This window comes from Scyliorhinus canicula, chromosome 11 (genome assembly GCF_902713615.1).
Source record: "Scyliorhinus canicula chromosome 11, sScyCan1.1, whole genome shotgun sequence".
NCBI lineage: Eukaryota > Metazoa > Chordata > Chondrichthyes > Carcharhiniformes > Scyliorhinidae > Scyliorhinus > Scyliorhinus canicula.
In genome coordinates, this window is record NC_052156.1 from 142,098,474 (window position 1) to 142,125,220 (window position 26,747).

Below are 26,747 nucleotides of genomic sequence, written 5' to 3' on the forward strand. Positions count from 1 at the left end.
CCCTGATAGTTTGTTGAAAGAAGGACATCAACAATAGAGGAAACAGTTGAACTAATCAATAACGTGGTGAATGTGGATTTTGAACAAATTGTGTAAGAAAAGGTGAGATGGTCAAATTAAGAAAAAATTGCAATATGATTTGGGGATGAGGACTGCCACTATAATATTTTGATAGGGGTGGGGTGAAAAGTATTACTAAATAGGAAAGCAAACTATAAGCTTATATTGGTGCCAAGAGACAGATAACATCGCCAATGAAGTTGTGGATGATCTGACCTTATGAGTGAGCACAAGTCTGAGGGTGAAAACAGGCCAATATTAGTTTGTGTTGGAAAGTAGGAGGGTTGTGAGAAATGAGCTGGCTGAACGTGTTCTTACAAAAATTTCTCATTCAACCCACTCTGCCTCCAACTAAAAGATGTTACTGTGGCTACCTGTCTGCCTTTTTTGTGGAACATTGCTTACTCTGGTTTCCTGCACACTTTTTTGGTGCATTGATGACTTGCTACTGAGTCCTGCTCTCACCCAGAGCTAGGAAAGTTTTTTGACTTTGTTTTCAGTTTCCACCTTTCTCTTTCACATGGTCAATTTTCCTCAACTTCTCCATCTCCATTGCCGGGGATAGGCTATCAACCAACATTTACAGTAAAATAACGAACTCCTGTCTGATTCTCCCAGTTTATTCATCTCAGTTGTGTCTAATTAGATACTGCAAATATTATATCTTCTTTTGTCTTCTATTATATCCTCTTTTCTCCTCAACTGGGGATTCCCCTCTCCCGTTCCTTCTTCCTCCCAGAACCACATTAGTTCCCTTTATCCTCACCTTCCACCCGACCAACCTTCATTTTTTTAAAAATGTCTATCGAAAATGTTTAATTATAAACAAAAGAATATAAAATAATTAAGTCAAGTTACAATGCCAAAACACGATTAACAATCAAAAGCATAAGAGGTGGATGTGCTCCCTCTATCAATGGCAGGGCGGGTGCAGACAGTGAAAATGACGGTAATCCTGAGGTTCTTGTTTTCAGAACCTCCCGATCTTCATCCCAAAATCATTTTTCAGGAAGGTTTAATGCTTTTGATCTCAGTTTGTGTGGGCGGGGATATCCCCACAGGTAAAGAAGGTGCTGTTGGAACGGGTGGGGGGGCCTTGCCAAATATAATGAATTATTACTGGGCTGCGCATATAACCCAGGTTGTGAAGTGGGTATTGGGGGAGGGGTTGACATGGGAGTGGATGGAGGCAGCCTCAGGCAGGGGTACGAGTTTTGGGGCATTGTTGACGGCGCCTCTACCGTTCCCGTTGGCCAGGTACGCCACGAGCTCCGTGGTGGTGGCTGCCTGTGGGGACAGTGATAGCATTTGGGGTTGGAAGGTGCCTCAGTGTGGGCACCAATTTGCTGTAATCGTAGATTTGCACCGAGGGGGGGGGTTAGATGCGGGGTCTCGGGTGACGATGGGCATGGGTCGAGCAGTTTGTGGGGGCAGCTTTTTGAGGAACTGTGTAGGAGGAGTATGAACTACGCAGTGGGAACGGGTTCGGGGACTTCGGTACTTACAGGTACAGGATTATGTGAGGAAGCAGATGCTGTGATTTCCCCACTTGCCACCCTGGGGCTGCAGGATAAGGTGATATCGAAAGCAGGAGTAACGTGAGGGTAAGGTATCCCAAGATATACAAGGAGCTAATGGACTGGGAGGGAGCCCCAATGGGGCAAGTCAAATGGATGTGGGAGGAGGAACTGGGGGAGGGGGGGAATGGAGGCTGGGTTGTTTGAGGAGGGTGATTGCATGTTCATCTTGTGCCAGGCTTAGCCTTATACAGTTTAAGGTAGTTCACAGGGCACATATGACGGTGGCCAGGATGAGAAGGTTTTTTGAGGGGGTGGAGGATAGGTGTGGGTGGTGCAAGGGGAGGCCGGTGAAGCATGTTCCCATGTTTTGGGCATGTCTGAAGCTAAAGGGGTTCTGGCAGGGGTTTGTGGATGTAATATCCGAGGTGTTGAAGGTCAAGGTGGCCTCCTAAGTCCAGAAGTTGCAATTTTTGGTATGTCAGAAGACCCGGGAGCCCAGGGGGTGAGAGAGACTGACGTCTTTGCCTCCCTAATAGAGGAGAAGGATTTTGGAGATCCGACCTCCTGGAGACGGATTTTGTTGGAGTGGAGAGACTCGGTGCCGCCAAAGCTGGGGTATGGGTGAGAAACCTCGCGGAGTTCCTGAGACTGGAGAAAATTAAGTTTGCCATAAGAGGGTTGGTTGATGTGTTTGCCCTGGGATGGAAACCATTAATCGACTTCAAAGAAAATAGAGGTGTCAGCAGGGGGAGGGTGATATAAAGGGCTTAAATTGGGTAAGGCAGCTTGGGGGGAGGGAAATGCCAGGGAGGTTGGGGCATTTGAGTAGTTATTTATTTATTATGAAGTTTGTTCTTACTCTTGTGTTGGTTTGTATTTAATGTATATACAAAAGCCTTAATGAGAATATATTTTAAAAAAACAATCAAAAGCACACAAACCCTTTAACGACTGGCAGTGACTATCTCTTTAATAAAGGAAATGAATGGCTGCCACCCTAAATAGAACTCTGCTACGACCTTCCCTAATGGTGTACTTTACCTTCTCCAAATGTGAGAATGACGTGAGGTCACCCAACCAGGCCGAGGCACTGGGTGGAGTAGGAGACCTCCACCCAAGCAGAACTCGTCTCCGGGCTATTAACGAGGCAAAGGCGAGGACATCTGCTTTTCCGTCCGTCTGCAGCCCGATACCCTGAAAATGGCCACCAGCGGAATTGGCTCCTGATCAACATTAAGTACACCTGACATGGTGTCAAAGAGAGAGACCCAAAAGCTTGCTAACTTGGACAGACCAGAACATAGAAGTGTGATTAGTTCACATCTGCACTCCACCCCAGAGACATATCTCACCTCGCCCGGTCAGATGAGCCCTGTGCACTACCTTGAACTGGATCAGACTAAGCCAAGCATAAGAGGACATGGAGTTGACCTCATCATCCAGAATAGGACCTAATTTACCCTCCTGTTTCACCTTTACCTCATTCAATGGAGCTGAACTCCGCTGATAGGATCTGATCCCATATGTATGCGATAATCCCCCACCAGACCCAGTCAAAGACAAAATCCTCTTCAACGGAGGAGGGTGGTACAAAGGGGAAAGAGGGAAAAGCCTTGCGCAAAAAATCATGAATCTGAAAGTATCTTAACAGATTGGAACCAAGGAGTTGAAATCTCAGGAGCACATTCATCTTAATTGTCTGAACCCTGCCAACCAAGGACAGAGGGGGTTATCCCACTTCTGTAAGTCAGATTTGATCCAGTTAACCAGACTAGTATAATTTAATTTATCAAACGAGGCCCAATCACGGGCAACCCAAATTCCCAGATAACAAAAGCTAGATCTGGCAAGGTGAAAAGGCAATATCCCCAGATGTGGTTTGCCGATACAAGGCTTCTGTCCACGAGTCCAGTGGGCTCGGTCCAGCTCGGGAGCGGACATGAGCCTACCCTCCCGCACCATCTTCCCAAAAATCATCATAAAATACTCTGTGGGGGTTGGGCCTTTCATTCCACCTGGCAACCCACAATTCAGATATTTTGCCTCCTGGAATTATTCTCCAAATCATTCACTTTTGCCTTCAGTGCTTTATTCGCATTGGTCATCAGAGCCATATCTGCTTCCAAAGAGGCAATCTGGTCACTAAGCCTTGAAAGGGCTACCTCCCTCCCTTGTATCCTGTCAGCATGCACTTTGACCATTTCATTGATCCTCTCCAGCTCCAAATGAATGGGTGCCAAGACCTCTTCCATCAATTCAAGGAGGTCCCCTGACACAACCCTCCAGCGTTTGTCAAATTCTGACGCCAAGGTGTTAGTAAGCATCTCTGCTGTTAGTAGATTGGCCAGAGTCACAGAGGCTGCCTCTGCCACTTTCTCCACCAACAAGACCAGAGTAACCTCTGATTCAGACGACAAAATTCTACTTTCAGGCTTTTTCTCCCTGGGCTTTTTAGGCATTTCAGGTATGTAGATATATTATTCCATTAAACAAGTGAATTTTTTAATGAAAATATCTGCTGAAATAATGCGAAAAGGATTAAAAGGACAGTACCCTAGTGGGAGCCACCACGTGCACGTTTTCCCTCGACATAATGCCAGCTGAAGTCGACCAGCCTTCACATTCAGCAATAATCCTCTCCCATTCCACCAACTCCAGCATGATGTCACCACACCCAGCACATCTTTCCATCCCCCTTTCAGCATTCCGAGGGAACTGTCAACAGGGAGCTAAAAGTTATGAACAAACCAGTTGGATCTGAGTTTGTGGTCAGCCTGTTGAGTTTATGTCGGTGCCAAGATACAGATATAAACATCACCCTGGTCTATTCCTCAGTCACCCCTTTCCTACGCCACCTTTTCATGCAATCGCAGAAGATGCAACACTTGCCTTCTCGCCATTCAAAGCCACAAATACGCCTTCAAAGTGAATCATGACATATCTGCATTTCTTTCAATTTGTATTTACTGCTCACAATTTGGTCTCTATATTGAGAAGGCCAAACACAGACCGGATGACTGCTTTGTGGAACACCTCTGTTTAGTTTGCAAGCATGGCCCCTAAATTGCCTGTCATTGTAATTCTCCACCTTTCTTGCACTTTAATCTTCCTGACATTGACCTGCTACAGTGTTCTAATGAAACTCAAAACAAGCTTGAGACAGCACCTCGGCCGCGATTCTCCGCTGCCCACGCCGAGGGGGAGAATCGCGGGAGGGCCAGGCGAATCACACCACGCCGCCCTGGCACCCCCCACGATTCTCCCACCCCCCCAAAATGGCGTGTCACGTTTTGCGACACGCGCTCGGAGAATCGCCGGTCGCCGGGAAAAACTCTGGCCCGGATGGGCCGAGCGATCCCGACCGTTGCATGCTGGCGGCAACCACACCTGGTCGCTGCCGGCGTGAACATCGTGCGACAGGTAGGTGTGGGGCCTGTGGGGGGTGGAGAGAGGATCGAGCACCACGGGCGTGCTTGTCAGATATCTGGCCCGTGATCGGATCGGTGCCCACCGATCGTCGGGCCGGCGTCTCTAAGAGACTCACTCTTTCCCCTCCGCCGCCCCGCAAGATCAAGCCGCCATGTCTTGCGGGGCAACGGAGGGGAAGACGGCAACGGCGCATGCGCGGGTTGGAGCCAGCCAACCTGTACATAAGCGGCTGACGTCACTTAGGCGCCGCCGGCCACGTCATTCTAGGCGCGCCGCTTTGACGCAAGCGTCAAGGCCCGGCGCCCGAGATTCGCGCATTGCCGCTCCTAGCCCCAAGGAGGGAGAATGGGGGCGAGGAGCGGCCTCTGACGCCGGAGTGAAACATTCAGGGTTTCACTCCGGCGTCGGCACTTAGTCTCCCTTTGGGAGAATCGCGCCCAAGTCTTTTGACTGGACACTATACAGCTTTCTGTACTCAACGTGGAGTTCAACAACTTTAGATCAAAACTTCTGCCCGCATTTTATTTTGCTGGCTTGTTTTTTTTTCTGACATCTCTTAAAGCATTTATTCTGTGTTTGGATCCCATCTGCCTGCCATTCGCACCCACTCGAGACACTTTTGTTTCTTGTCCCTTTGCCATTCTCTTTGGCCCTGTACCACAAAGGCATCATTTAATATCCCTTGCCCTCCACCATGTCACAGCCCTTTATGTTTTGTTGCCCTTTTTAATGAGTGGAATACTATTCCACCAGCGTCACCAATAATGTTGCCAATTAGCACCGGAGACGCCAATAATGTTGCTCGTCCTGGGGTGTCTACTTTAGTCAGATATTAGTCTGACAGTTATTAATGAGGATATTGCTTTCAGAGTCGCCAGGTATCAAATGATACCACCACAAAGTTCAACCAGATATTGATCAAAGACCCAACTACCAGTCAGTTAGTTCAAGTTTAATAATAGTTTATTTACACACAAGATTAACTCACACATGCAACATAAAAACACTACAAGCTAAATTATACCTAACACTACAACAACCTGTACTTAACTTCAGGCACCCGGCTTTGGCAGAGGAACAAGGCCTTTGTTCGGATCTGGAGTGGCTGGGTCTGGAGAAGTAACTTCGGTTCTGCTGGGCTCATCCACCTGGTAGCGATTGTTGATCTTGAACTTGCTTCTGGTCGTGGTGCTGCAGTTGGCTTCAGGTATAGGCCAGGCCGAAGAGTGCCGGTATGCCAGGGCCAAAAGAGATCCAATACGTGGCAGTGTCTCTCTTTATCCTTTGGGGGTTTCGCGCTCTTTTGGGCGGTCCTTAGCTTTGGACCCAATAATTCGGCAGGCTTTGATTACTGCCTTCGATTTGAGCCAATAAAGGGGCAGGTGCCATGACGGCTGGGCGTGTCCCGAGCGGTCATTGACCTTGGCTGTTTGGGCTTCCTGGGTGAAGGGAGTGGCGCCGATGTGTCTGGAATTGTATCTGATACCTGAGTACAAGTCCTTTGTCCTGGGGAAAAGGGCCATTAGAATGCAAATTGGCTCGGGGTTTCAATACTGTCTGATTCTTTGTTAGTAAATATACATTTGGGCTCTGAGTTTGCCTGAATCCTGTATTGGCCATATTTCCCTCGAGTCTTTGCAAGTGTCCATGTTTCCTTTGTAGGTGGCCATCTTATTATCTTCCCCCTTTCATTTGCTCAAAGCCCGTTATATTTCTAACCTTTCAGCCAATCACCAGACAGGACACGACCACTATAAAGCCAGAGGGCACTAGTTTTCCCGCTCTCTCGGGATCCAGCCTCTGAGACAGTCAGAGCTCGTGAGCAGCAATTAGAACAAACACCATGTGGAAGTAAGATAGTCTGGTCAGGTTAGCCTCAGGTCTCCAGTCAAGTCAGCATAGTATCAACCCACAGTTAAGGCATGTATTATAGTTAATTGTTCAATAAAATCGAGTTGCATTTCTTCAAGTGTTGGAAGCCTGTCTCTCTCACCACTGCAGTAAACGCAGTCCTTGTAGACCCAGCTTACCCAACACATCACCACTGGGGGCGATTCTCCGAGCCTCATGCCGGGCTGGAGAATCGCCGCAACCGCGCCACGACGCTCCAACGCCGGCGCGTGATTCTCCGAGGTGCGGGGAATTGGCGCCATTTGTGCCAGCGCGTTTGGTGCGGCGCCAGCCATGGGCCGTTGGAATCGGCGGGGCTGCCGATTCTCCAGCCCGGGTGGGCCGAGTGGCCGCTCCAACACGACAGAGTCCCGCCGGCGCTGTTCACCCCTGGTCGCTGCCGGCGGCAACTTAGCGGGAACACTCGGGGGCGGCCTGTGGGTGGGGGGGGGGGCTCCTTCACCGGGGGGGGGGGGGGGGGGGGGGGGGGGGGGGAGCGGGGGGGCTCCAATGGGGTCTGGCCCCCGATCGGGTCTAATGCCTGGCTAGTGAGCTGGAGAAATATAAGTCAAGCTCCTTTGCCTCCAATCCAGCTAGGGTATGGAGGCTGGAGAATCTGGTAAAGAAGCCAGTCGCTGTAAATTACTGTTTTGATAGTGGAGATCACATTCAGAATTACTCATCAAAAGATTTAGCACAACAGGGCCACTGGGCGTGTTCTGTATTACACAGCCTACGTTACAATCCAAAATATTTGTTGCTTTGATCACTTACTGTTTGTAGCATAAATCAGCATGATTTATATTATTTAATTTCATTACCTCTTCCACCTTCAGTGGCAGAACTTATGTTTCCATCTCTATTTGTTAGTCTGTATCTCAAAAAACTAAGATTTCAATTAAACTGGTACACAGAAAGTGCATGACCCAAGGAAATGCTGATTAGTTTTTGAATGAAGACAGATCTGGGCCGTGGAATTTTTTTAAGGATCTGTTAACATTGGGCGATAGGGCAAATTGATTTCTTCTCTAAGAATGTCGTGGGCTGTTTCAAGTATGATGTTTTAGAATGTTGTGGATTATCTCAGCTACTGTTATCATTTGTTGCAGCTGTAAAACGTGCAGAGTTTTTGGGGCAGATTTTTGGATGTGAGTTAGACTGAGGTCTCTTCAGTGAAATGGAACTTCCTGAGATTGTTTTTCAGCATTATACTTCCAAAGTATCAACCAGGCAGCAAGACATGTCAAGGAATAGCTGGTTGAGTTAAAACGTGCAGAGGTATGCTTGCTCTTCAATTTTTAATATTCATTCATGGGGTGTGGATGCCGCTGACTAGGCCAGCATTTATTGCCCATCCTTAATTGCCCTTGAGAAGGCAATGGTGAGCTGCTTTCTTGAATTACTGCAGGAGACTTTTTAGCAATTGTGATACAGCAGGGTGACTTGCTAGATCATTTCAGAGAGCATTTTAAGAGTTAACCACATTCCTGTGGGTCTGGTATCAAGATAAGGCCATCAACGTAAGTGCCTGGTCTAAAACATCCTCTATCTAAAAACTGATCCCCAGAAAATATCTAGTGAAAATTGAAAATGTTTTAATGCAGTTGCATCTTACAACTAGCAGTTGAGAATTGAATTTTCTAAAAAAAAAAACACTTGAACATAAAAAATAGGAGCAGAAGCAGACCATTCGGCCCCTCGAGCCTGCTCTGCTATTTGATAATATCATGGTTAATCTGGTTGTGTTTCAAGTTCTTCATTCCCATCTATCCCCGACAACCTTTAACTCCCTTGCCTAATGAGAATCTATCTACCTCTGTCTTAGTAATGTTCAGTGACACCCATTGCCACCACTTTCTGAGATAGAGAATTCCAAAGTCATACAACCCTCTGAGAAAATAAGTTCTCCTCTTCTCTGTCCTAAAAGGGTGACTGCTCATTTTAAAACCGTGTCCCCCTGGTTCTGGACTCACCGACAAGAGGAAACATCCTTTCCACATCCACCTGGTCAAAACCATTCTGGATCATATCTACTTCAATCAAATCACCCCTGACTCTTCTAAACTCCAGTAGAAGCAAGCCCATTTCCTCATAAGGCAATCTGCTCCTTCGATCTGGGTCTCACTTCGGCATAGTCTCCTGTTGATTCTTTGTCAGAATCCTTCACAGCACGTCAATTTACCTCATCTTAACCAAAATAAGTGTTTTGATAATTAATCTAAGTTGTTACTTTCCTTCCTCCTCCCCTACCCCCCTTTCAGGAAATAATTTTACTCCTGATTCTATGAAGGAATGTGCAGGGGCACAAGACAGGGTAGCGGCACCAGGTAAATTACCCTTAAGGAGAGCTAGCACAGACACAACGGGCCAAATGGCCTCCATATGTAACAATACTGTTTGGTGCATGTTTTGCAAGTGAAGTTGCGAAAGGAATGTAGCTTGGATTTTGTACATGAGCCAGTGTCCCACCCTCCTGCACTCCACTGGATAATGGTACGAATCCAGTGCTATTTAGTTTCAAAAGTGATGTTTGACTATCTGCAGGGGGCTTGTAGAAATGAGACAAAGTAAAAATGTTTAAAAACCAAAAGGGTTCATTGAAACTTTTCAAACATATCTATCTATCAATCTATCTATGGCCCGGAAAATTGCAGGGAGGGGCCGCTGCCAACGGCCCCTGACCGGTGTGGTGTGATCCCCACCCGAAAACCAGCGCCGGAGAATTCAGCAGCCGGACCCCCAGCGATTCTCCGACTCGGCGGGGGTTCGGAGAATCTCGCCCTTGATCTTTCATTGGAACCATTACATCTGATAAATCAGTCAGTCACGGTCTCAATATCTGGGATTAAAGCCATTCTCGCACAATTTGTCTGGCAGTAACAAAGTGACATTGATATTTATTGTACAGAACTCAATTTCTATCAGATGCTGGTTTCGTAGGCCAAATATAATCAATATTAAAATATAATTTAAAATTTTGTAAAGTAAACCTCTTGCATTCTTTCTGCACTGATTATGAAATGTTCCCTTCTAGTTCTGGCAATTGTTTCACTACTTGCTTTGTTGGACAGAACAACTTTGAGTCATTAGCTAATCTGAAAATCGCTGAGCATGAGGTAAAGTACAAAACATTCCAGCGCTGCTATTAGGTGCCGACTTACCTGTTAATCTGGAAAGACTCTTCAGTCAGGATTTTAGAAAATCTCTCCTCGCCCTCGTAAACTACTGTGGAAAATGTACCCCAAACTTGGCCACTTTATTGTCACCCCTGCACACACTGTTAAAACAAATCTGAAATGGTTGTGGCGGGCACTGCAGGACGAAGACTTCGCCAAGGTGAAGCAGCTGCTACTATCATTAAACATCCTGGCTTACGTCCACCCCAAGAGAAAACTAGTCTTAACATGTGGTGCTTCTCCATATGGAGTTGGGGCAGTCCTTTCCCATCGATGGGATGCTGGCACAGAGAGACCTATAGCATATGCATCAAGATTCTTGGCAGTTGCGGAAATACACTATTCTCAAATTGAAAAGCACGGATTGGCTGTTATTTTATTTTTTATAAATTTAGAGTACCCAATTAATTTTTTCCAATTAAGGGGCATTTTAGCATGGCCAATCCACCTAGCCTGCACATCATTGGGTTGTGGGGGCGAAACCCACGCAAACACGGGGAGAATGTGCAAACTTCACATGGACAGTGACCCAGAGCCGGGCTCGAACCTGGGACCTCGGCGCCGTGAGGCAGCAGGGCTAACCCATTGGCTGTTATTTTTGGGGTGAAGAAATTCCACCCACATATCTATGGCCGACATTTCTCAATCGTAACAGACCAAAAACCCCTGCTGAGCCTTTTCAAAGAGGATAAAGTGATTCACCCCATTGTCTCAGCTTGGATCCAACCTTGGGCATTATTGTTAGTGGCATATGAATACTCTCTCGAGAACCGCCCAGGAACACACATTGTCAATGCGGATGCCTTGAGTTGCCTCCCACTGCCCACAAGCTTGGCCCTTCTGCCGGCACTGAAAGAAATTATCATGATCTTGAACTTGATGGATATCTTTCCAGTATCTGTGAAGCAGATTCGAGTATGGACCCAAAAGAACTGGCAAAATTGTTCTGTATTATTCTTAGTGGTGTAAGGTTGCTTCTTGTTTATTCCCTTATTTTCTCTTTTTTTTTGTCATTACATTTTTGATCCATGGATGAGTTATGGACGGTGGCTTTAAGGCAGCCTGTATCTTTAATTCAAGCAGAAGGCTGCAGTGGCCGGTGCCTTTAACTCAAGTAGATACATGAAATACCACTGTGTTAGTCTGTGCTGGTTCAAACCAGACTGTCTGGCACCAATGACCGAGACTGGCTGGGATTCGGTTTGATTGATTGGCTGGTGGCCAATGAATTGGCCCAAAAAGCTGTGCTCTCCATGATAACAGGTGGTGATTGTCTCTCCAGAAAGCCTGCTGCCTGTGAGAACTGAACTATCTTTCCAAACTACAAGGACCCCAAATGACTGACTCTGCAAGAAAGACCTTTATTGGCTACAAACCAGAGACTTTAATCAGCAAGTGTGCTAAAGAACCACCATTGCAAGCAAAGACTCTTGTCTGTTGCCCTTCATCCTTTTAATTGTTATCCCTTCTTCCCCCTCTGTGTTCGACTGTCTTGTGTGTGTGGGTAGAGGGTGGGTGGATAGAGGGTGGGGCAGTTAAAGGGGGTATTAACTTTGTTGTTATCTGGTTGTATTTGCTGCATATTTCACGATAGTTCATGGTATAAATAAACAGTAATTGCGTTTCAATTTACAAACCCAGTGACTGTAATTATCGGGCAGCCAAGGGCCAAAGACTTGCAAATTTTTATTTATTTATATAAATTTAGAGTATCCAATTATTTTTTTCCAATTCAACATGGCTAATCAATCTAACCTGCACATCTTTGGATTGTGTGGGTGAGACTCACACAGACACGGGGAGAATGTACAAACTCGGGTCCTCGGTGCCGTGAACTTCAGAAATATTTATAAGAATTATTGGTCAATTCACTTGTATTGTGACACTGGGGCTTGCGGGGCCAGAATTGACTGCGCACTTGCCAGAGTGGAGTTACAGTTGCGGAATCAGAGGATGACATGAAGCCCTTCCTGTAAATGGCAAGAGCTGGGTGGATGGCCTCATTCCCCTTTGGGGAGTCAGAGTAGTCAGCCCCCGCCCAGGTTGCCGCCCAATTCTGACGGGATTACACAATGGACACCCTGGGGTATCCAAGATGAAAATATTCGTAAGGAGCTACATCGGATGGCCCAGGTATCAATACAGACATTGGGAATCTGGTGAAGCAGTGCTCCTAAGGAGAGGAGAACCAGATGATCTCACCTTCAGCCTCTTTGCACCCATGGGAATGGCCAGAAAGACAATTGGCACGGGTGCACGTGGACTTCACTGGCCCATTCTTGGGATTAATATTCCCTATTATGGTCGATGCCCACTAAAAATGGTTGGAAGCACATTGCACGTCCTCCACAACTTCATGCAACAATAGAAAAACTGTGGCAAAGCTTCTGTACCCACGGCATACCAGAGGTCCTCGTATCCAATAATGGTAATTTCCCCATTACCAGTGGAGAACTCCAGGCATTTATGAAGTTGAATGGCATTAAACACTGTGACATATCATCCATTATGTAATGGCCTGGCCATATGAGCAGTTCAAACATTCAAAACCGGAATGAAGAAACAGCCTGCTGGTTCCCTGGATACAAAATTGACCCAGTTCCTCTTTGATTGTAGAACCATGCCGCACAGGACGGGAGTAACATCAGCGGAATTGTGAATGGGACAACAAATGTGCAACCTGAGGTTGGGGGGCTGGTCCAAGCGAAAGACCCAAAAAAAGGAACGATGACACTAGAAGAAATGAAAAGACCTTCAGAACAGGAGATGCCGCTTATGTGCAGAACCTTGGAGATGGATCCCAGGGGTTGTGCTGGTAAAGACAAGTCCAGTGTCTTACAAAGTCCAAAACATGATTGCAGCATGTTGCAATCTATGTCTTGACGCCCATTGCAACTACCTCTGGCAAGCGAACCACAGGGTATGGTGGAAAGCAGAGATTGGAGAGTTGTTCCCACCCCCCCCCCCCCACTGGCAATGCAAGTTCGGATGCCACTGAGGAGACTGATCCTCAGCCGGAAGTCAGCACCAAAGACGAGCCTCCATCAGTGGTCGTGTGTGCTCAATAACGAAGCGTCAATCCCAAGTCCGCTTCACACCCCCGATCTGGCTCCACATGCTGTCACTCAAGGCCTTGTACCAAGCGATGAAAGAGGCCTCAAAGTGAGGGGGATGATTTGGACTTGAGGGTGGAAGGGATGTGATAACCCTCACGAGGACCATGGCAGAATGCTGAATGACCTCCACATGGGCTTCGTAGAATAAGAGTTCCCATGGAGAGCAGATGGAAGTCTACCTAGCTGGGGCTCATTAATGGGACCTTTAAATGTAGCTCCCAAACCTGGACCGGCTGTTTCTGATAATCCTGGGCTGGAACATTTGTTTTGTGTACCGCAGTAGCGGCTTTATTTTTAGTTTAAGATAAACCAGTTTGGCCTTTCACTCTGCACCTCCTGGAATTATTACAGCCGTGATTGAACATGTTGTTTTGGATCAGAGTCTCGGCTCTTCAACACAGATCGTTAAGGGCTCACTTTGAAGATATGTAAGGTATCCTTAGGAGAACGGTGGAAGCGCTTGAGGGAATTCTTGCATTCGAAAGTGCACTTTCCCTGGTAAAGGACCACCTTTTACGTTGTCGACATCCTGCTGCATGGTGTGTCGTCTATGATAGAATCCCCACAGTGCAGGAGACCATTCAGCCCACTGAGTCTGCACCAACCATCTGAAAGATCACCCACCCAGGGCCACCTCCCCAACCTATCCCTGTAACCCATCCAACATACACATCTTTAAAAAAAAATTTTTTAGAGTACCCAATTAATTTTTTCCAATTAAGGGGCAATTTAGCGTGGCCAATCCACCTACCCTGCACATCTTTGGGTTGTGGGGGCGAAACCCACGCAAACACAGGGAGATTGTACAAACTCCACATGGACAGTGACCCAGAGCAGGGATCGAACCTGGGACTTCGGCGCCGTGAAGTAGCAGTGCTAACCACTGCACCACCGTGTTGCCCAAACCTACACATCTTTTGACTATGGGAGGAAACCAGAGCACTCAGAGGAAACCCACACAGACATGGGGAGGATGTGCAAACTTCACACAGACAGTCACCCAAGGCAGTGTTCACCGGCACTTGGAAAGAGCACCCCACCTAAGCCCACACCTTCCCACCCTAGCCCCGTAACCCCACCCAACCTTTTGGACGCTAAGGGACAATTTAGCATGGCCAATCCACCTGACCTGGAGGAAACCGGAGCACCCGGAGGAAACCCACGCAGACCCAGTGATAAAGTGCAAACTGCACACAGTCACTGGAGGCCGGAATTGAACCCAGGTCCCTGGGGCTGTGAGACGGTAGTGCTACCAACTGTGCCACCGTGTTATGTTCTTTGTTAATGTAACACCTAAATAAATTCACCTTAAAAAAAAAAGAAGTACCTCCTTTTTCCTTCGGCTGCCCATTAATTGCATCAATTATTTGTCTAAGATGGGACTAAAGTATGCTATCATTCTCCATTCAGTTTGGTAATTTTTGAATCACTTGTTATGAGGCCAAGACACTAAACCCTCCCAGCAGTCGGAAGAATAGGGAATTAGATCTTTTAATTAAACAAGTAAATTAGAGGCTAGGCAGAATGCGCATGTGGAAAACCTGAGGAGTTGCTACTTTTGGCAATCTTTAATTTGTAATTGTCCGAATTGGCAACTACAAAAAATAAATTTAACCTATATAAAATAAAAACATAGAAATAAAGTAGCACAGAAACACAGCTTGCAATACTAATCTTTTATATTTAGTACAAAAATACCAGTCAAAAAACATTAAATTGCATGTCAAATCATACAATTTACGACTGTATTATACATTCATGAGGAATTTGTATGGTACAATAACCAAAATAAATACAGTTCCAGAGTTTGTTATACTCTTGTATGGCCAACATATTCTGCATTGTTACACTGTGTCCAGGTGTCAGAGCAAATCGAGACAAATAAAAAGGTCCTGGATTGTTAAAATGGTTGATATCAAGGAAGTCACCAACTCTCAAAACTGAAAGAATTTGGATTTAAGTATGGATTTTAATTCTTGCTTTTAGGGCAGATTAAGATCAGACTTTGCAAGTGAGAATTTAGTTTAAAGTATGAATAATAAATTAAGGATATCTTGTCCTGGTCCATTGAAACAAAATTACACGTAGATTAACTAGCGTTAGATAGCTGACTGAGGAATGCATTCATTGCACCACTCCAGCAAAGATCAATGTTAAACCTGGTCAAAATAAGATGCATGGTGGCTTTTGCTTACTCTCTAGGCTACTTGAAGAGAAAAGAATCAGGGAGCTGGTTACTGTTCCATAGAAATACTGTACTTTTGAAGGAAACTGAATAACAATGACAGATAAGCAAGATTAAAGAGCAAAACAGCAGTCTGCTGGAACTTACACCAGTTATCTGATCCGCCAAGTAGACAATTTGGAAAAGGTATAAAAACACAGGCTTAATTTTTTTTTTAATGATAAGCAACAGTGGAACAATTCGAGTTGCACTTGTTAGAAAGGATGCACAAGAAGTTATTACTTGCTTTTGGGTAAATCTGTGTCTCAATGTCAAATCATTATTTGTTTTACGTTAGAAAATAACCACCGTCACTCTTGATCCTTGATCTTTCCTCAACTGAACTAGTCACAAATCTTACATTGGTTATCATTAAATACGATTTTTGATTTCTCAATTTGAGACTTCCTCTACTTTAAAAAGCACATTACAGAAGAATCAACCTATTTTCAGTCATGGTTTCAAAACATTAACAAGGTAGTTCATCCAGTTCAATTTTTTGTCCACAAAAAAACAAAGCCTCATCAATTCTCAGGCTATAGTGGTAACCAAGGTCAGTTGAATACACATTGCTTGCAAGAAGAAAATGTTACGTCCATCAAGGACAATAAATAGCATTAGAACAGAGCAAAAAAGTAAGAGAAGCAGTTTGTGAAAAATGTTTTAGCTCCAGCAACTAAAATGGACTTCTTTTGGATCACCTACCCATCATTGCTGAAAATGTGTGGAATACACAATCTTTTCCATTTTTATTGATTCTTGTATTTGCATTTTAAGTAACACTAATGTTTTGTACAATTATACCAATATTGTACAGCTAATTTAGGCTGTAAAATTTGAAATGCAAAATGACTCCAAGAATAAACTTCTGAAATCCTGATTGATGAAAAATAGCTTCACAGATTAGACATTCTGATAAGGTTTCACAGTTTTAAAAAAGATGACTATACTTCAGAGCAACATCAATTCCATTTACCCTATTTCAATGAAAGCAAATGTATTATTGCACCCAAGCTGGCATCTATATGGCAACGTCCTGATATCTTGGTTAGCATAGCCATACTGATCATAAAAAGCCTGTATTTTATGCATGATACGAGTTATCTGACCTAAGCTGGGATAGGCAGTAGGACAGTATGACTAGCTTCAGTATCCCTTGACTAGGTAAGAGGGGAAAAGTCAGTCAATCGCCCAGTCCCCAAAAGTGGATTCAATGTCATTACTTCAAACTAAGAGGAAATGGGAAGTGGAGTACTGCTTTTCTTCATCACCTAAATGAGAAACAAGGGATAGGCAGGAGCATACGAACAAGGCGTCTGCTTATTGTCTCAGAGAATGGGATGAAATATACAGTGCAGCTTAAAATGCAGAAAGAAGAAAAAGGAACGGTATACAATTTGGGTAAATAATCCATATTTTTATCATCACAGTTCCATGGGACATTATAACATATGTTACAAAAACACTAAAAGTGAGAGTGAACAAATGAAACTATATTTGGGAATTATCGTGCAGCAGATTACAGTTTTCTAGTTAACATTAATCCTTTTACAGATGACAATGGTGATTTGTGGATACAGGACAGGAAAAAGTGGGAATACAAATCTACTTTGTGCATGATACAGCAAAGTACAGATGGGTTCTGGGTGGTATGTGCCGTTGAATGGAGGAGGGAGTTAAGCTGCAGAGGCAGTCACCTATTAAAAATCTACAAGACTTAGCTGAAGATGTGTCTATTGTGATATTTATGGGACTTGATGCGGAGATGCCGGCATGGACTGAGGTGGGCACAGTAAGAAGTCTTACAACACTGGAACTTAGCTTTGAACTAAAAGTGCCACTTTGAACTGGATTCCAGACTCTCCCCACACCTATGAGAGCATGGATAGGGATGGGGAGCTTTTGTTTGATAACGTCAGGCTAGTTCATCCATTCAGCTCAAATTCCATGAAGGTATTTCTCAAACAAAGAGACCTAGCTGAATTTTGGGCAATGATGGGGAAAACAAAAAGCAGCAATAGAGAGAAGCAATAATTTCTGTGAGACAAACTTTGCATACATAAATATGCATGAAAGTAAGTTAAGAAAACAGCTCAGAAAAAAATGATTACTCAAAGTTACCAAGTGCTATAGATGTTAGTCATATCTCAAGCTCTAACCATACTGAATAAAAGTTAAAATCCATAGGCCTGGCACAAATGCTTCAACTAGTCTTTGATGGGTCAATTTCCTGATTTAATATACTTGTAACAGCTACCATTCTTGAAAATGCTGATATTTTCTGCAGCTCTTCTAGCTTCCAGATGGTCTGTTTCAAAACTCTATGTAATGATTTTATTTCAACAAATCAGTCAGTTCAAGAGTCGGACCTTTCTGTGAAGGAGCCGTCGCCAAAAGATGCTAAATTCTGACAATGAAGAACAGCATCATGTACAGAATGAAATAGAAGATCTCTTGTAACTGATTTCTCAAAAAAATCCAATCTATTCAGATCTTCCACAACGGACTCTGCCAGTAAAAACAAAATAGATTTTAAAAAATCAATTTCGGTGTCTTACATTGTACAGATTCTAGAGGGTTCTAAACGTAAAAGATAACAATTTATAGATAGAGTAGATGGTGAAGTTGTTTGACACAGGCAACAATCTTGAACAATACTTTTGAGTGCAATTCTGAGAAAGTAGAGGAGGAAGCCATTCGGCCCATCGAGTCTGCACCGGGCGCTGTTTTCATAAATACTGATAAATGTTGAACAGAAATCTCAACCAATTTGCAGCCTAATCCTACTCTCCCATTTTACTGCTGCATTAACATGGAGATGAAAATTACATTTCTAGGAGGGATGGGGATTATTAATAAGACGGCTCTTATACAATAAGATGGGGCAGCACAGGTGGTTAGCACCGCTGCAATGCCAGGGACCTGGGTTCAAGTCTGACTTTGGGTGACTGTCTGGGTGAAGTTTGCACTTTTTCCTCGTGTCTGTGTGGATTTCTGCTGGGTTCCGGTTTCCTCCCACAGTCCAAAAATGTGCAGGTTTGGTGGCTTGGCCATGATAAAAAAATTGCCCCTTAGTGTCCAAAGGTCTGCAGGTTAGGTGGGGTTACAGGGATAAGGCAGGGAATGGGTTTAGATAGGGTGCTCGTTCAGAGGGTCGGTGCAGACGCGATGGGTTGAATGGCCTCCTTCTGCACTGTACGAATACTATGGTTCTAATGTAGATATTTGGATGCTAAAAACAACAAAACCAGAATCTCACAGATAAATAATACTGCGTTAAATAATAAAAGTTGGGGAAATTAGCTTGAATATTTCAATAAAAAGGGGAAAAATAGTACTATTTGTTAAACTCTCATATTTTCCAATGGATTTGGAACAGTCCATCATTGGCTCCAGTAGTCTGGATGACTATTTTTGGAAACTATATTCACTTGGCATTCGTCACAGGTGAACATGGTGATGCTGGTGGAAAATCCTGTGAGACTGCGAGAATGAGCAACTCGCTGGTGAGATTGCGTTCTCGGACTTTCCCCACCCCTAGCAGTAATGCAATGAGGTTCCTGCTGGGAAATACATTTGAATGTATTAAAAATAGCTTTCCCGCCATATGTTCCCTTCAGATCAGGGGAAGTCACGTCAGCAAAGTTTACAACAGCTTCTGCAAAATGTCGGGGCGGAGAGAGACATGTCAGGACGAGAGACAGCAGTGCCCTATTGTGAGTGGGGTGGAGGGGGTGCCACAATGCTTGTTGGTGGGTTTCCCCATCATTGTCTGTGTGGTGGGGAGGTTCCTCCATGCTGATCGGGGCATTAGTTAAAGATGGCATCTCAATCTCTGTGGAATCAGCATTACCGACTCTATCAGGAGCCCAGCCCTGCCAGAGTGACAGTAAAAATCACGCTCTCACATTTTATTTTGTTGCACAGAATGCTCAAAAAACTGGCGAGCTGCATGCCAGTTTCCTCATCTCAGCCAGCATTCTGCACTGGGGGGGAAGAATCCACCCATTATATTTTCTGCTCAGGGTCTTCTGTTTGAACCTAGACTGATGGAATCCTCTCTCTCTCCTAGACGTCAGAATCTAAGGTGAAATGATCAGTTTCAAAAAATTCTCAACGGAGACGGTCCCAAACACAAACTATCCATAAGATATCAGCGCCATATGCATACAGATGGAGCAGGGTGGAATTGCTGCATATTGTTGGGGTTAATGTAATAATCTGGATCTGGCCACTGTATGCCTGATATGTGAATGATTGCTGCAAAAACCAAATGCCCAAAACCATAATCTATTGCACAATTTAGCACAAAGATGACATTACAACAACTACCAGGCAGCATTACACTTACCACTGCACCCAGCCATAAAGACATTAATTCCGATTTCTCCATATGTCTTTATTATCTGAAAAAGTAACATTCAAAATGAAAGAAAAAAGTTAAAAGGTTAAATACAGGCACGAGTTTTAAGATCCGAGACATTAAATCCAAGGATTTGAAAAAGTTCCAGTGGCGTGTTAAAGTTTGTCAGAGCATTTGTTTTTTAAATTTTAGATTACCCAATTATTTTTTCCAATTAAGGGACAATTTAGTGTGGCCAATCCATCTACTCTGCACATTTCTGGGTTGTGAGGGCGAAATCCATGCAGACACGGGGAGAATTTGCAAACTCCACACGGACAGTGACCCAGAGTCGGGATCAAACCTGGGACCTCAGCGCCGTGAGGCAGCTGTGCTAACCATTAAGCCACCGTGCTGCCCCCGTGAAAGTATTTTAGACTGACCAAGCGATTCCAAGTTTAAATCTTGGTCTGTGTAGTTAACTCAATGAAATCAGGTCAACAATAGGAGCACCCTCAAGTTAAAGATGGGCAGAATTCCGCTAACTTCCCAGTGAACATCTATTGTGTAGAATCAGCTCAACTATGATGCTCTCTGTGGCAAAGCAGCCATCTCTATGGTTTGTCATGAGGTTTTCCTCATGATAAATGACCACCTGATCTGGTCACTGGAGCGCCTCTGCAAACAATGAGAAAGGATTTCTGGACTGTGCAGGAACTGGTGGGTACCATCTTTCAAGTTTTTGAAAATCAAACTAATGAAACATAATGAACCATAAACTAGTTCATAGCTTTCTCCATTGGCTTCTCAAGTGCACCCACTTTCCAGTTTGTTAAGCTTTATTCAGTGGTAGCACTCTTAGTTTTTAGTCAGAAGATTGTGGGGTTTTTGCCCCACTGCTTGATTGGAGCAAAGAACACAATGGGGTGGATTGTCCCAAAATGAGACTATGTCCCGACACCGCCGTAAAAACGGTGGAGTTTTACTCCAGAAATTCCTGACAAAAGGTTGAACAAATTCAATGCCCTGCAGGGGGCTAGCAGGGACCCGGAGTGAATCTCACAGCTTTTGCTGCGGACATGGGCCCCCACACTTCCGGTTCGGAGTCCATGCATGCGCAAGGCGGCAGCCTCCAGCGGCCGGGCAGAGGTCAATGGTGGCCTTGGACTGCAGAGCCACACAGAGAAAAGAGACACCCCGATTGGCCGCGCGCCCGAGCCCGCGCAGATTTAATCCCCGGCCACCTATAAGGCCCCCTCCCGGACTCCGATTCTCCCACCCCCGACCAGGGCTGCCGCGGACTGAGTCTGCAGCCGCCACACCAGCTTCGCGACCGGCAATAGTTGGTTAGTTCCACGCCGTCAGGAACTCGGCCGGTCGGGAGCGGAGGATTGCTGGGTGGGCCTCTGGCAATGCCCCCCCCCGCCCCGGCGTACTCCACGGTCATGGCGATTTTCGGAGCCTGGAGAATCACTGGACTGGCGCCGGGCCCAATTACGGCATGGAAGTGGATTCTCCGCCCCCGCGCCGGCCACGATTTCAGCGCGGGGCAGCGGAGAACCCAGCCCCATGACTCTGCAAATTACAGTATGAAGCCAGGCCTTACGCCGTGATTTGTATTGCTGCTTGCCCTCTGCTTGAAGACTAGCCCCAAACCTTTATAACAATCCTGTATTCCTATATCCCGGTCCTTCAACCAATCTATTCTAAAGTGCGCATCAACTCCAACAGTGCAATCAAAGCTTTCAAATCCCATATTTAAACGGATCCATCAAATCCTTGTCATCTGCTCTGGTCCAACAGAAACAGCCCCATTCTTAAAAATTTTGAACATATTCATGTTCCTTCCCATTTGACTGCATTTTGGTGCATCTGCTCCAGTCTTTGGCATCTTATCCTCAGTGGGAGCCAAAAAATGCAGCTACACCTACTGTGGACTTATTGTTTTTAAACATAATCTCCATTATAATTCCATCTTATATTTCAGCTCACCAAAGGCCAAGTATCCATTTTAATGTTATAAAAACATATTAATGCAGATGCAGGAATCCAAAATAAAACAGAAAATACTGGACAATCTCAGCAGGTCTGATAGCATCTGTGGAGAGAAAAGGGAGCTAACATTTCAAGTCTGGATGACTGACAAAGAGATACTAGAGAAGCGCGTGGGACAGTGATATCCACTTCAATTTATTTAATTAACTGCTCTCAACTCTGCTATTTCTTTGTCGCCAGTTTGGAATCCAATTTACTAACTCCCCCCCGCCCCCTAGGTTTCCCACAAGGTTCTTGCCAAAATCTTTCTGAAAGTTCAGGTAAAGCCCATCCACCGCATCTATTATCTACTCGAAATCTCAGTTTTCAGTACAATCTTACAAATTCCATGTTAACCGCTTACAATTACTTTTTCTTCACCATGATATTCAATAATTTCCTCACTAAATAATTAGCAATTTCATTGGATTCCAAATTTTTCCTTACTCCACTGGACCATAATTACCCTGGTTAGCAGTGTCTCTCATTTTGAAAATGGGCAGTGCATTGGTCACTCCATCCTATGTCCCCATTCAACAGATCCCAGAAATATAACTACTGTATTATTTAGCCGAAACCTTTCTGCCCTCGCATCCTATTGTACTTGACAATTTGTTCACCTTTAGCTCAACATATTCTACTGTGCTTGGGATCTGGGCTACATTGGAAAGTCTGCACGGCTTTGCTATGCCTAGTTGCCAACAAAGTGGTGTTAGCTTCTCTCAATCACTGTAGTAATTGTAGTGATGGAGCTCTCTAGCTTAAGGTAGGGATTCTAACATACTCGTCTGGTAATAATGAAGAAATTATTAAATTAGTCAAAGTGATAATAATATGCGATTTGGCAGGACACTTGGGAATGATGGTGTCCCACACCATTATCACTGGTAACGAGGAGAAATCTAGGTCATAGGTGAAGCACATGCTGGTAAACTAATCAGCGAGTTGAAATGCATTCTGTGAATCATACACATCGTTGCCAATGGTGGATACTGAGACTTGCAACATGGGCAGATCAAACAAACTGTTCTCTGGAAGAGAAACGTCTTGAAAACTGTTGCAGCTGCATTCATCCAGAAAGTTGTAACTTTAAATAAGTCACACCAATGGGGCGGCACGACGGCACAGTGGTTAGCACTGCTGTCTCAGTGCCAGGGACCCGGGTTTGATTCCCCGTCTTGCGTCACTATCTGTATGCAGTTTGCTCTTTCTCCCCGTGTCTGCATGGGTTTCCTCCAGGTGCCCTGGTTTCCTCCCACAGTCCAAAGATGTGCAGATTAGGTGGATTGGACATGCCAAGTTGCCCCTTAGTGTCCAGAGATGTGCAGGATAGGCTATGGAGTTACAAGTCGGACGGGTGCATGGGCCTAAGTAGGGTGCTCTTTCAGAGGGTCGGCAAAGACTCGAATGGCCTCCTTCTGCACTGTAGTGATTCTATGATAAAGTGGAAGAGAGGGAGATGATTAAAATGATAATGTGATGCTAGGGCAACACGGTAGCACAGTGGTTAGCACTGCTGCTTCACTGTGCCAGTGCCCCAGGTTCGATTCCCGGCTTGGGTCACCGTCTGTGCCGAGTCTGCGCGTTCTCCCCTTGTCTGCGTGGGTTTCCTCCAGGTGCTCTGGTTTCCTCCCACAAGCCCCAAAAGACGTGCTGTTAGGTAATTTGGACATTCTGAATTCTCACTCAGTGTACGCGAAGAGACCCAGAGGGTGTGAGAAATAAACAAGTGGAGAGAGAAACAGAATTTTGTCAGAGGATGTGCAAAGAATTACAACAGAACAGTAAGAACAGTAAGGAGAGGGAAGCATGAAAGGCAAAACAGAGAAGGCTCCAGTGGCACAAGGGTGTAGTGGGCAAAAGGTAGGTATACACCAGGGGCACAGACCACCCCATTGATGTGTAGCAATAAAGTATCCCGAAACTAAACACCACAACATTATCCTATTCTGAAAGCATGTTTACCAGCACCCATTCTCTAAGAAAACCGGCTTGCAGGTTAAATGTCAATATTAAGGCCTTTGGACTGTAAAGTGTATCGGCAAGTTGGTCTCACTATTGCCGTTTTCAGTATTAGCTAACTCAGTGGTAGCATTCTCACACCAGAGTCAGAAGGCTGTGGTTCAAATCTCATGCCAGTGACTTCAGCACAGAATCTAGACCAACATTTCAGTGCAGTAGAGGAAGTGCTACATTGGTGTTTGCTTTTCAGATAAGGCATTGAACCACATCCGCCCTCTCAGTTCCTGTAGAGCTATTAGAAGAAAAAGGGATTTCTCCTCTTGTTCTGGACAACATTTATCCTGCAACCAACACCCAAACAGGCAATCTGCTTATTGATGGAAGCTGCAGTCGTAAATTGGCAGCTGCATTTGCTCCATTAGAGCAGAGGCATATGCAAAAGTACTTGTAAAGCGAGTTAGGAAAGGCACTAAATAATTGCACCATTACTTCTGTTATTTAGTCATCTGTGGTCTTCCACACAGAACACCCTATTTATTGCTTCCCATTTCTTTGCGTAACACAGCTGTGCACAAATTGGCACCATGTCTGTCTACAAAAGAACATTACCACCATTTTTAAGACGTGATTGGCTGGGTGCATTGAGTGTGTGTTGGCAAATTCCATATTTCATGTGACATGTGGATAAGAAGATCCTACCTTCACTTCATGATCTGTCTGAATTAATGAATTTAAATCAGAATTTGCAAGAAAGCTCTGAATGAGATTGCAGGGTTGTGGGCACTTGTTAAAAATGTGGCAACTTCACTAGGCTGAAGGCTTATACAAAAGAAAACAAGCCTGATTTATTAGTCCTCAATATCCAGCTGTGATAGTTCCTGCAGTCAATCAGCTCAATATTCCTTATTTAGATTTGTTGAGAGATAGCTACCACTATCATAGAATGAAGCATAATAACATTAATAAAGCTGCTTGCAGTGCTTAAACATACTACATGTGCTACTTCAAAGTAGTAGTAAATTTTGTAAAAATATCAAAACTAATTTGGAATGGTTCCTGTAACTAACCTGCAATTTGCACTGGTATATCATGCAAAGGTCATCAAACTAGACAACTTACTATGGTTGTTTTTCTTATTTTAATTCAAAATTATCACATTATAATTTGATAAGGATAATGGCCGGTTTAGCTCACTTGGCTAGACAGCTGGCTCATGATGCACAGCAAAGCCAGCAGCACGGGTTCAATTCCTGTATCGTCTGAGGTTATTGATCAAGGTCCACATTTTCAACCTTGCGCCTCAGATGAGGTGTGGTGATGCTCAGGTTAAATCACCACCAGTCAGCTCTCCCCCGCAAAGGGGAAAGCAGCCTATGGTCATCTGGGACTATTGCGACTTTGCCTTTACTTGGAAATATACACACTTCCTCTTCAAAATTGTTAGTATTCAAAACTATGTGGACCAATTATCATTATGGATGATTAAATCAACGTATGTTGTGACATCCAGCACTGGAGAATATCAGATTCTGTGTAAATTAAAAAACTTAAAGTCAGTGAACATTAGCGCAAGTCCCATTAAAATTAACGCTTACCGCTTTGAGCACTTTTGCTCCAACTGAATCTACAAAATTGACTGGGTTGAAATCCAGAATTAAAGAATGTGTGTCAGTTGCTGATTTGATGAAGACTGCTAGTTCTTCATCATGTTCCATAGTCTCTGGAACACTTGAAACGCCATTCTGAATCTCTTCGTTTGGAACATCTTCAGACACAACCTCATGCTTTGCAGCCCCTTTTGCACTTTTTATCTGTAAACAAAGAAAGAAGGTCACCCAATATACAGAGGGTCAGCCTACACTGGAAGGAAATGCTTACAATGCAGTAAAGCAGAATGAGCTCAATAAACGCAACGTTATCAAAAAGCTGGATGAATATCCATTAAGAAAAGAATTGCAGATTACAAGGATTGTGAAATAAGGTGGTCATCCCTCCATAAAGCCAGCAAGAACAACAACTGGTTTCATCCCTGGTGTTGGAGGAGTTATGAAGCACAACACAATGGGCGAGGGGTCTTCATTCTGATAGACAAATTAACAAGTGGATCCTTATAGAGATAGTCATGATATTTCTGAGAATGTAAAGGGAAAACTTTATTTTTAAATTATTATGTTTACATCAGGACAGAAGTTCAAGACTTCCGGTGGCGGCGATGCCGTAGGAAGCCACACATTTGGGAGCTCCCGTTTTAAATGGACTTTTCGGCTCTTTTTAGAGCCCAAAAACGGAAATTTTCCGACGTCTCCCGGTGGGAGAAGGTGTGCTGATCGACTTTCCCCGCAGTCCATGACTCGAACTAGGAGTGGAAAGGGGGAAAAAACGGCAGCAGCTCCCCAGAAAAAACGGGGGAAGGAATCCAAGATGGCGGCCGGCGGAGCTCCAGAGGAGTGGAAGCAGTGGGCCCAGGAGCAACAAGCTGCTCTCCTGCGCTGCTTTACAGACTTCAAGGCTGAGGTACTGAGCTCTCTGCAGGAAACGAACAGAAGGCTGTCAGAGATTCAGACGACCCAGGGTGCTGCCATCAAGGAGTTGCAGACGCAGGCCACTGAACAAGAGGAGGAGGCCGTGGTCCTCGTGAGTAAGGTGGAGGGGCACGAGGCACTCCACAAGAAGTAGCAGGAACGCTTCGAGGAGCTTGATCACCGCATAAGGCGGAAAAACCTGCGGATCTTGGGCCTTGCGGAGGGGCTGGAGGGGTTGGACCTAACAACCTACGTGGCTACAATGCTGAACTCGCTAGTGGGGGCCGGGTCTTTCCATCTGCCCTTGAAGCTGGAGGGAGCACACAGAGTACTGGCCAGGAGGCCTAAGGAGAACGAACCCCCGCGTGCGGTGCTGGTGAGGTTCCACCGGTTCAGTGATCGGGAGTGTGTGCTGCGCTGGGCCAAGAAGGTGAAGAGCAGCAATTGGGAGAATGGGGTAGTACGGATCTAC

General features: G+C 44.9%; 1 protein-coding gene across 5 annotated transcripts in view; it reads right to left on the reverse strand.

Moving 5' to 3' along the window:
* Positions 1-14,852: 14,852 nt before the first annotated feature.
* Positions 14,853-26,747, reverse strand: part of slc26a5 (solute carrier family 26 member 5) — a 102,319-nt gene continuing 90,424 nt past the window's right edge. For 4 of the 5 annotated variants that reach the window (XM_038811575.1, XM_038811572.1, XM_038811573.1 and 1 more), the window contains 3 exons: positions 25,349-25,564; positions 19,767-19,821; positions 14,853-17,923 (listed from right to left, as the gene is read on the reverse strand). In XM_038811575.1, coding sequence (XP_038667503.1) covers positions 17,772-17,923; positions 19,767-19,821; positions 25,349-25,564 — 423 coding nt within the window. In that variant the 3' untranslated portion in view covers positions 14,853-17,771. Of the gene's footprint in view, positions 17,924-19,766; positions 19,822-25,348; positions 25,565-26,747 lie in introns of those variants that run through there. The other variant, XR_005462312.1, reaches the window with a different exon arrangement.